General features: G+C 42.1%; 1 protein-coding gene across 1 annotated transcript; it reads right to left on the bottom strand.

Moving 5' to 3' along the window:
- Window positions 1-3,616: 3,616 nt before the first annotated feature.
- On the bottom strand, window positions 3,617-5,797 carry LOC131198240 (E3 SUMO-protein ligase KIAA1586-like). The gene has a single exon (XM_058182730.1). The coding sequence runs from the start codon at window positions 5,795-5,797 to the stop codon at window positions 3,617-3,619; it is 2,181 nt and encodes a 726-aa protein (XP_058038713.1).
- Window positions 5,798-11,527: the final 5,730 nt, after the last annotated feature.

Below are 11,527 nucleotides of genomic sequence, written 5' to 3'. Positions count from 1 at the left end.
TCCGCATACCAGGTAAAACTGGCAGCCTCCGGGCACTCCAGGCCCCCAGCAGGTTTTCCAGGGATTTCCTCCACCCTCGAGCTACTGCTTCCCATGTTTCCCTCTCCGATGTGAGGTTTTATTTTTCACTTTGGCCTAGCCGGGTGGATCCTCCTACAATTTTCAGAAAAAAAAGTTCTGGGAAGGACTTCGACTCCCTTCTGTCGAAGTATGAGCACCTTCCTGTTAAGGGAGCTTCCGTTTTGGATCAAAAAAGGTGATCCCAGAGGACCTACTGCCCTGCCAGTAGGTACGAGCACCTCCTCAACACTGCTTCCTGCTTCCTTTTTCGCATACCAGGCAAAGCTGGCAGCCTCCGGGCATCCAGGGCCCCAAGCAGATTTCCTGCTTCCTTTTTTTTTCTCCTTTTCTCCTTTTTTACTCTCTTAATTGCTTCATTCACACTTACTTTCCTCTCGCTCGGCTTCCATTCCCAATAAACACAAAGTTCCACATTTGGCTTCCCCCCCTTGCTTTCTCTATCCTACCGGTCACGGCTCGGTGGAGCTAGCAGTAGGCAGAGGTGCGGCTAGAGGTTGCTCAAAGAGGTGGAATCAGACTGCTTCCTTTGGTGGAATCCCACACACACACTTCCTCCTTCCCTAACAGAAGGTCCTGTGCTCTGGCAAAACCCCCATGCTCTCCAGACTTTTGGTCTTTCTGCGGTTAGGAAATGCACAGAGGATGCAAGATCCAGCTGTGATTGGGAGCAGGGCTCTCTCATTCACACACATGCAGGCATACACATATTTCCCATGCTTTTCCATGCTTAAAATTAAAATTTAGAGGTACTCACCTTCTTTCCAAGCAGTCTTTGAGCTCAACACTCAAAACCCCTTTAAAACCTAGTTCCAAATGGCCAAGGTCCAGGAAAACTTACCCACAGACTCAATGGGTCTGCTGCTAGCAAGGGAGGCTTACCTGGGCCAGGTCCATTGGTTAGGTTAGCTTGGAGTCCCATCTGGGTCGCCAATTGTTGGAAGAAATATCCATCTGGGTTCAGTTCCAAGTGGGGACAAAGACACTGGAAACATGGAGGCTGCTTGGAAAGATGGTTTAATGGTGGTCAGGATCACATGGCTTGAGTTCCTGAACAGAAAAGTGCTGAGATCCTGTGTGCTCCTGGTTTTATGATTTTCTGAGCTTTGACCTTTCTGGGGCACAGGAAGAGTATCCTGATTGGTTGTCAGACTCCCAGGGGGTGGGGGTCTTAGCTAGCCTTGCTGGCTGTCTCTCAAGCTTGCTTGAGCCTTGCCATGTGGTGAGTTTCAGTTGTATTGTGTTGCAAATCATGGGGGGATTGAGTGAGCTTGGTTGAAGCCTTAATTGCCCATTGACAAAGGTGGGGAGAATGAGTGAGCTTAGCTGAGGCTTTTAATGGCCCATTGACAAAGGTGGGAGGGGGAGTCAGGAAGTTGCAGGGAGCTCCTTTGTCTTTAAAACATGTTTCTCCATTTCTCATCCAGGGAAATATATTTTGCCTTTTTAAATATTTTCTAAAATATTTCATTCTTCTAGGAGGGGGGTGGGTGCTAAATTCCTACATAACTCTAAGATCAAGAGTGGAGTTTCTCTTACAGTTTTTTCTTGCAGAATCATTATGTTCTGTAATAATTCCATGATCCAGCAATTAAAACCACTTTCATGAGGCTGTATCTCTGCTCCTATTTCTTCATAAATCCTCAACATTTATGCTAACATTTAATAATGTTTTCCCCCAGCATTAGAAACCAGTCAAATCTAGGTTTCTAATGAATATCCTAATTTTAATGTTAAGATCACGTATGCTTCAAATTTATGTTATTTAGTTTAGTTTAAGTTTAGTTTAAGAGTTAAAGCCTAGGTCATGAAGGTATAGCTGTTATGATGGATGATAGTTGACTAGCAGACCGATAATCTAAAAGTTAACTAAAGCAGGAAAGTTTTGCAATATATTAAAGGCTGCTCTCAAGCACTTTATGTCTGCTTGACTCAAGTAAAGATCTCCCATGCGTTTGTGATCTATAACATTGGTGTTTGCCATGGTACAATAATCCAGGCAATTACTGGTCCAGTATACCATTCTTTTTCTGTTTTTTTATTTTTTTCACCATATTAAATGGATTGATGCATACAGTTAGACCTGGCTGTCATGGGTGACCTTCCTGACAGCCAGCATAGCTCTCAACTTCATTGGAGCCCCTCTCCTATGACAAAGGAGGGATCCATGGAGGGCCCATATTGTAAAGGCAAAAGTAAGCAAAGATAAAACCAATAGTAAAAGATGCCTTGAGGGCAATCCCAAAAAACTGGAACAGGGCTTGAACACCATTGGCATTGACAAATTCACCATCAGTCAATTGCAAAAGGCAGTTTTACTTGGAACAGCTTACATCCTGTGACGATATCTGTAACACCAACAAACATTACATCTGCCTATGTCAGGACTCAATAAGCAGGCAAAAATGCAAAATCCAGTCTGAACATCTGGCTCACTGTGTGACAAACTATGACAATAATAGTACAGCTTATATCCTGCAATGAAATCTTTAACATCTTCAAATAATATCTGCCTTTCCCAGATCTTTAGGAAGATCTTATTAAGTGGACAAAAATGCCAAATCCAGTCTAAATATCTGGCTGACAGTGCTAACAACAACAACAACAACTATTTTTTCTATATATAGAAAAATACCGCAATCTGCAAATTGAAGTTGAGTGATTGTGAAGGAAGAAATTAATGATTATACCAATAGTAATATGAGCCTTTGGAGCAATATAAAATAACAAAATATTCTGAGTTGGAAGGGACCTTGGATGTCTTGTAGTCCAACCCTCTGCTTAGGCAGGAAACCTTACACCACTTCAGACAAATGGTTATCCAACATCTTCTTAAAAACTTCCAGTGTTGGAGCATTCACAACTTCTGCAGGCAAGTTGTTCCATTGAATAAATTTTCTAACCATCAGGAAATTTCTCCTTAGTTCTAGATTGCTTCTCTCCTTGATTAGTTTCCATCCATTGCTTCTTGTCCTGCCTTCAGGTGCTTTGGAGAATAGCACAACTCCCTCTTCTTTGTGGCAGCCCCTGAGATATTGGAACACTGCTATCATGTTTCCCCTAATCCTCCTTTTCATTAAACAAGACATATCCAGTTCCTGCAGCTGTTCTTCATATGTTTTAAACAGGGGTGAAATCTAAAAATTTTCCCTACCGGTTCTGTGGGCGTGGCCTAATTGGTGGGAATGGCTTGGTGACCAGGTGGGTGTGGCTTGGTGACCAGGTGGGTGGTGGGCGTGGCCAAGTTGACATCACTTCTTTGCCCTTTTTGGAGCTACAAAAAAAAGATATACTAATTATTTCATGCAGTCAATACTTAAATAATAAACCAGGTACACAAAACAGCGAGAGGTACACAAATACTTAAAGAGCAATTTAAGTGCTGTCTTCAACAACGCTTCTTGCACCACAGATAACGACCTGCAAGGAGATATACCATGATAGACAAATTTAGCCATTTAATTTGTAAATAAGAATAACAGAGGTACACAAAATAGTATAAAAATAAAAGAGATACTTAAATACTTACATAGAACTGTTAGTCGTCTTTAGCTATGAGATGTTTCCACATAGCTATTTCAGTGGCACTCTCCTCACTTCCACTTTTCTTGTACTTGATGCGCGGATCATTGGCTGAGCGATGGTGTTCTCTGAACCATTTTTTTACTGCGGGAATAGGGTCCCATTTTGGAAGAGGTAGTCCAGTAACGCTGATGGTCATGAGGTTGTTTAGGTTGGAAACAGCAAGGCGACTTCTGCTCTCTGAGTATATCAGGTTCATTTTGGAAAAACCCCTTTCCGCTTCTGCAGAACTCACTGCAATTGTTCTGACAATATCTTTTGCTTTTTTTATACTGTCAGGAATTGCATGCCTCTTCGAATCTTTCAAGACATTTTCCACAAAATCTCTGTAGTCATTGATGTCAATTTGGTAGTTGAAAATGTCATTAAATGTGCGCAGTTGTTCTTCACCTGTTGCCCATGGAACGACTATTTCCTCAACATCCCAGTAATCTGGCACCAAAAACTGTAGAAACTGTAGCTTATTTGTGGTGTCTTGCAGTTGGTTCCCAGTTTTTAAATGCTCACAGTCCATCAGTCGTTTATGCAAATTTTTGATGATACTTTGTAAAAGTCTTTCTCGTTGAAGACCAACAAATTGATGATTTTCTATGAACTTTATATTCTTGAAGCTTTCTGAGGTAATTAGTTCTTCAACTTTCCTTTCGTATGGCCCCTTTACCTTTGTTAGCAGTTCAAATGCCTTAATTGCTCTTCTCACTAGTTTATCAGCTTTTATTTTGTCTGTATTGCGCGCTTGCAGTGCAGTTGACAGAATTGAAATTTCTCCCAAAATGTCTATCATCAACGTCAAATCATTTAAGAAATGTTTATTTTCCAGACGGGCAGCCATACCCGAGTATTTAACATTCACATGAAAATATTGATGTACAGGATAGGCGCGCCACATAGCTATGGTTGCCCTTAAACTACAGCCAGCCCGTCTTGGCCCAAAAACCCGACCAATCCTTATGATGTTAATCTCAAGTTCTTCTACTATTTCATCGAGTTCTATCCAGCTTTTATTCGATTGCTGGAAAATGGAGCATATCTTATCAATGAAAATTTGAAAATGATTAACTTGCTTTATTTCCTTTATGGCGTCATCTAAAACAAGTTGGAGGCGATAGTTCAAACTGTGCCATATGATGATGTTTGGAAACTCTTTGGCTAGTCTGGTGCTCACTCCAGATTTTCTCCCAAGCATAATGCTGGCACCTTCAGAGCAGAACGCTATTAGATTTTTTTGTAGGTATTCCCAGGTAAATCCAACCTTATGTAAACTTTCAAAAACTGCAGAACTTATTGTCTCTGCATCTTGTTTCTTCAATTCAACCTGCTCGACAAAAATTGTTGGTGGGTCCTCTGAGTCCTCAACTTTCAGGAAAATGCTCAAAACTGGCTTGCAGGATACTGTTGAGGCTTCATCGATGATCAGACATACTTTCAGATTCTGTGCAATGATGCTGGAAAACATTTGGGTTTTGATTTCATTTGCGATGAACTCAACTATTTTGACAACTGTTGGTCTTGAATGCAGACATACTCCCAGATCAACTCCATTTTCTGTTTGTAGCTCTATCAATTCTTCGATGCTTGAAATTGGTCTGCATGCTTTTGCCAGGCTGTAAACAGTTTTGAACATTCTAGAAGTGGTGGCAAATTGAGTTTCAGAAATCTTGTCCATTGCTTTTGTTATGGCTTCCTGCTCAGCTTGTTTGACGTTGTCTCTACAAATGGTGTGTGATTTCAATAAGACATGTTCTCTCATTTTCTTCCGTAGAGACGCCTGGTGCACTTCCTTGCTTTTCCCAGCTGGCTGTATCTTGAAAAGCTTCCACTCTTTGCTTACATGAATACTGCTCTCCATTGCGAAGCCATGTTTCACACAATATTTACAACCTAGCTTCCTGTCTGAAACTTCTAAGCCATCATATTTCTCTTGGAAGTAGTTGTACTGTTGCAAGGTCCAGCAGTCAGGAAGAATGATTCCGATTTCAGGTGCAGCGGGTGACTCCATACTTGCTTTGCTATTTAGTTCGGTTTCAGGTGGTGGTGCTTGTGGCGCTGGGGATGGTTCTTGTTCCACTTCTGCTGGTTGTTCTTCACGTTTTGGTTTCTTAGCCAAGAAACCGGTCAAAATCTGTTGCCTTTTCATCTTTCCTGTTAAAGGCAGCAGCTACTGCAAAAAAGAAAAAAAAGGAGCTTTGTTATCTGATGACACACAATGTAAAAACACAACACAACACCACACCACAGACTCACCCACAACTAGGAAACAGCTGTGCCTGACCTAAAATGGCCCCTGCAGTAAGCAGGAGCAGCTCACAGCCCCAAAAAGCCAAAAAAAAAAGCACTTTTACACTTTACACACAACACAACACTGACACACACACACACACAAAATGCAACATACAGCTTTGTGAGATAGTGTGTGTTTGTGAAACACTACAGAAACACACCTAATTTCAGAAAGCTCTCACAAATATTTATTTTATTTTATTTTTAGATAAAAGCAGCTAAATTTAAAACTTCCTAAACTACAAATAAAAACAAACAAACCCTCAGTTAACTATTTTTTTAAAGCTCCCACCGAAAAAGAAAAAAAACTTACCCAGTTGAAGGAACAAAACAGGCAGAATCAGTAGCCCACAGCTTCACTGATGAAAACCTGCTAGCCGATGCAATTGATCACAGGGCTTGCAGGAAGCGAAGGAGGCCCACGTTGTAAGCAGCAGCTGGGGATTTCGTCTTTTCAGAGAAGGTAAGCAAGCTGGAGGCTGGGGGAGGAAAGGTGGGTGGTTAGCCAGGCCAGGCAGGCAGGCAAGGGGACCAGGGGACCCTGGTGGGGTAGCACATGGCCCGCAAATCATCCCCAGCAGCTGTGCGAACTACGCGAGCCCGAGGATGGGGGGGGGCAGCACGCTAGGCCTCAACTGGCAATCCTTACCTTTTTCAGATAGTAGAAGTCAGCGAGGCATCCAGGCAAGGAGTCCAGGCAAGGCAAGCCGGAGGCTGGGGGGAGGAAGGTGGGTGGTTAGCCAGGCCAGGCAAGCAGGCAAGGGGACCAGGGGACCCTGGGGGGGTAGCACATGTCCCGCAAATCATCCCCAGTGGCTGTGTGAATTACGCGAGCCCGGGGATGGGGGGGCGGCACACTAGGCCTCAACCGGCAATCCTTACCTTTTTCAGCAAGTAGAAGTCAGCGAGGCATCCAGGCAAGGCAATGTCGTGTCCCACTCCTCCGCTGACGGCCGGGTCAGGGAAATCCGAATCAGGCGTGCCTCTGCAGCTCTGCCAAAGTCCTAGCAAAGTCCTCAAGACAGGCAAGAGACCAGAAAGTGACTTCAGCAAGGTATGTTCGACTTTGCCTGACTCAGAGACTGCCAGAAAGCAGGTCCTTTATATAGGCCATGGGGTGTGGCTCCATGACTCAGCACTTATCCAGGCCTGCCCCTCCCTTCCTTCTGACGCCGCCGCCTATCAATTCTTCTGAAGCGAGGGTCACTCCAGTCGGCAGCTGTTGGTAATAAACCTCCCTCAGGCTCACATGCTGTGGGGGAGGGGGAGGGGTCTAGTTGCTCCGTTTGCCTGGGCATGGAGCCAGGGCTGGGGCCGGGAGGTGCTCCCTCCTCCGCAGCCTGTTTGGGCATGGAGCCAGGGCTGGGGCCGGGAGGCACACTAGGACATTCTTCATCGTTCGGAAGCAGATAAGAAGACCCCGGCTGCGGTGAGAGTGGGCAAGACACCACAGGCAAGGAGTCCAGGCAAGGCAAGCCGGAGGCTGGGGGGGGAGGAAAGATGGGTGGTTAGCCAGGCCAGGCAGGCAGGCAAGGGGACCAGGGGACCGTGGGGGGGGGTAGCACATGGCCACAAATCATCCTCAGCGGCTGTGCGAACTACACGAGCCCGGGGATGGGGGCGGCATGCTAGGCCTCAATCGGTGATCCTTTCTCGGTGAGGCGTCCAGGTGAGGTCCGAGGCAAGGTGGCGAGGTCCGAGTGGCCAGCAAACTTCTGGGTGAAGTAGCTAGGCCGCGTAGAAAGGGGACCTTATATAGGCCGGGGGTATAGTGGGTGGGCCGGAAGCACCGAGTGGCGGGAAAAAAGTGCCGAGTGATTGGGAAGAAAAGCGGCAAACAGGCAAGCAGGTGACTGGCGATTGGGGGGCCGATGAGCGGAGGGGGGATGTGCGGGGGGGATGAGCGGAGGGGCAGGGCCACAGATTTTTGCTACCGGATTGGCGAACCAAAACCAATTTCCGCTACCTACTCCCGCGATCCGGTCCGATCTGGTAGCATTTCACCCCTGGTTTTAAACTCCAATCTCCTATCATCTTTGTTGCTCTTCTCTGCACTCTTTCTAGAGTCTCAACATCTTTTTTACATCATGGTGACCAAAACTGAATGCGGTATTCCAAGTGTGGCCTTACCAAAGCATTATAAAGTTGTATCAACACTTCAGGTGATCTTGATTCTATCCCTCTGTTTATGCAGCCTAGAACTGTGTTGGCTTTTTTGGCAGCTGCAGCACACTGCTGACTCATATTTAAATGGTTGTCCACTAGGACTCCAAGATCCCTCTCACAGATACTAGTATTGAACAAAGTACTACATATATTGTACCTGTGCATTTTGTTTTTCTTGCCTAAATGTAGAATCTTATTTTTTCCACCATTGAATTTCATTTTGTTAGATAGTGCCCAATGTTCAAGTCTGGTATAGATCCTTCTGTATCTTATGCCCATCTTCTGGAGTATTGGCTATTCCTGCCAGCTTGGTGTCATCTGCAAATTTGATAAGTTTCCCATCTATCCCTTGTCCAAGTCATTGATGAAAATGAATTAAAAGTTGAAAAGTACTGGACCTAAAACAGAGCCTTGGGGTACTCCACTGCATACTTCCCTTCATGTAGATGCAGTTCCATATCCAAAGGGTTGCTTAGATACATGGAAATTTTGAACTTATTAGACCAGAATATTCTGACTTTGCAAAAAAACCCACCTTACTCAGAACTGCCTATATACTCAGACATTAGGTTAACAGCTCTTGATTGAACTGTTAAGATTTTACCAGTCCCAGATTGTGAATCGAATTGAAGATTAAATCAACAACAACAACAACAACAACAACAACAACAATAATACTGGTTTATGCCCGTACCACTGGAACCACTGGCATAAACCAATGCAGGTGGTTCCAATGGTATTCGACACACTGGGAGCTGTACCTAAAGACCTAGGCAAGCACTTAAAAATGATTGGCGCTGACAAGATCACCATTGGTTAGCTGCAGAAGGCCACCTTACTGAGATCTGCTCACATAATTCGCCGATACATTACGCAGTCCTAAACGCTTGGAAAGTGTTCGACTAGTGATCTGTGATACGAAATCCAGCATAGTTATCTCGTTTGCTGTGTATATGTCATTTTGTGTAAATAATAATAATAATAATAATAATAATAATAATAATAATAATAATAATAATAATAACAACAACAACAACAACAACAATAATAATAATATGCAGCTATTGTTACATTATTTTTCATTGTTGTTGTTCAAGTAGACTTTAATTTTCTGTCTCATTTTTATTGATTAAGTTCTCATTTTGGTTTTTATGATGAAAATTATGGCCCTTGTAACTATACAGTAGACAATGTTGGATTCTTCTTTTCTATTTCCTGCTGAGTTCTGAGAGCATATGCACCAAGACAAATTCCTTGTGTTTTCAATCACACTTGGCCAATAAAAATTCTATTCTATTCTATTCTATTCTATTCTATTCTATTCTATTCTATTCTATTCTATTCTATTCTATTCTATTCTATTCTATTCGGAGTTCTCAGTAGTAATTTGCATAGCAGATTGTAGTGGGTTTGTTCTTGTTTTTGTTTTTTGTTTGTTTGTAATGTTAAGAGTAAGGGATGAATAAACACCAGATATCATGACAAATCTTCATGAAAGAATGGAACTTAAACAGAAAAGGAAATCCATTGTTACCAGTGGAGAACACTGGGGTTCTATTCAAGAACATGCTATTTTCTTGAAAGGAAATTGCAGATATACATATACATATACATATACATATACATATACATATACATATACATATACATATACATATATATTTGTTTTCTGAGGTTTCCGCGGGTGTTTGTATGTAGGTCATCGGTTATTCGGGTTTTCTCCCGCGTAAAATTGGAAATGTTTTGGCAACGTTTCCACACACACACACACACACACACACACACACACACACACACACACACATCCCTTGTATCTTCAATGTTCTTACTAGTCTTAAAATGTAAACTACCATTAATAAAAATCTGCCTTCCTTACAGAGTAATTAAAGGCAGATGCATTTAATTATAGTGATTTGTAGAAGAAGCTACACAGGATATTCATTTCCTAGTCAATTTGAATGGTTGAATTTATATATACACATTTTAAAATACCACATTGTTATTTTAGGGGGGAAAACCAGACTAGAAAGTGGAACAGAGTTGCAAAGAACGTTTTTGTTTTGTTTTTTGTTTTCATGAAATAGTTAGTAACTGATCATTGTTATATTACTACAGAAATGCATGAAATCAAAGACAAAAACCTCTTAGAATGCATATGTGTCAATATAAAAGAAAAAAAGAATGACATGCCATAGGTGTATACTATAGGCCATCCAATCAAGCAGAAAAAATAGATGTCCTTTTTGCCAACCAATTAACAAATATATATAGGAAACACACTACAATAGTAATGGGGGACTTCAACTACCCTAATATCAATTGGAAAACTAATTTTGCACCTAGTGAGAAATCAAGTAGGTTCCTAACTAACCTAGCTGACAATTTTGTTGTCTAAAAGGTAGAGGATGGAACTAGGACAGCCATACTGGACTTAATTCTTACAAACAGAGAAGAAGTGATACAGGGAGTTGAAAATGCAGGAACCTTGGGAGAGAGTGACCATGTCATACTAGAATTCAATATAACGCAAACACAAGCAATAGAACATAATGATCCAGAGGATTACATTTTAAAAGAGCTGATTTTAATAAACTCACAGAGAACTCAGGAAAGATTCCCTGGATGAAAATCTTAAAGGGGAAAACAACTCAAGAATCTTGGGAAACTCTGAAAAGCATGATCATAAAAGCCCAGACCAGCACAATACCACTGAGGAAGAAAAACAAGAAATCCAAGAAGAAACCAGCATAGCTGCACAAAGATCTCTCTGACAAATTGAAAGACAAAAAGGACAAGTATAAAAAATGGAAAGAGGGACACACAACTAAGGCAGAATATCACCAGATAACCAGAATCTGCAATAAAGAAGTCAGGAAAGCAAAGGCTCAGAATGAACAAAAACTTGCAACAAAAGTCAAAGAAAATAAAAAAAAAGTTTCTTCCAACATATAAATAACAAGAAAAAGTCAAGGAAACAGTTGGCCCACTAAAGAGAGAAGACAGCAAAGAAGTAACAGGCAACAGAGAGAAAGCAGAGCTCATTCTTTGCATCAGTCTTCATGCAAAAAGAAACTATAGCCCAACCTACCAAAAACATAACTTTAAAAGACAGACTAGAAATAAAAGTTAAAATAAGCAAAAAAAAAAAAAGTAAGAGAACATCTATCTGATCTTGATGAATACAAATCACCGGATTACATCCCAGAGTTCTAAAGGAGCTGGCAGATGTCATCTCAGAATCATTGCACCACATCTTTCAAAAATCCTGGAACACTGGGGAACTACCAGAGGACTGGAAAAGAGATGATGTGGTTCCCATCTTCAAAAAAAAGGGGGGGGGGAAACAGACCCAGGAAACTACAAACCAATCAGCCCAACATCAATAGCCGAGAAGATACTGGGAAAGAAAGTAAAAAAATAA

Source organism: Ahaetulla prasina, chromosome 4 (genome assembly GCF_028640845.1).
Source record: "Ahaetulla prasina isolate Xishuangbanna chromosome 4, ASM2864084v1, whole genome shotgun sequence".
NCBI classification, from domain to species: Eukaryota; Metazoa; Chordata; class Lepidosauria; order Squamata; family Colubridae; genus Ahaetulla; species Ahaetulla prasina.
Note: the sequence above shows the minus strand (reverse complement) of the source record. Positions and strands in the feature narration are given on the sequence as shown.

Coding starts and splice junctions, on each gene's coding strand:
- LOC131198240 (XM_058182730.1), bottom strand. CDS start 5,797: ATGAAAAGGCAACAGATTTTGACCGGTTTCTTGGCTAAGAAACCAAAA.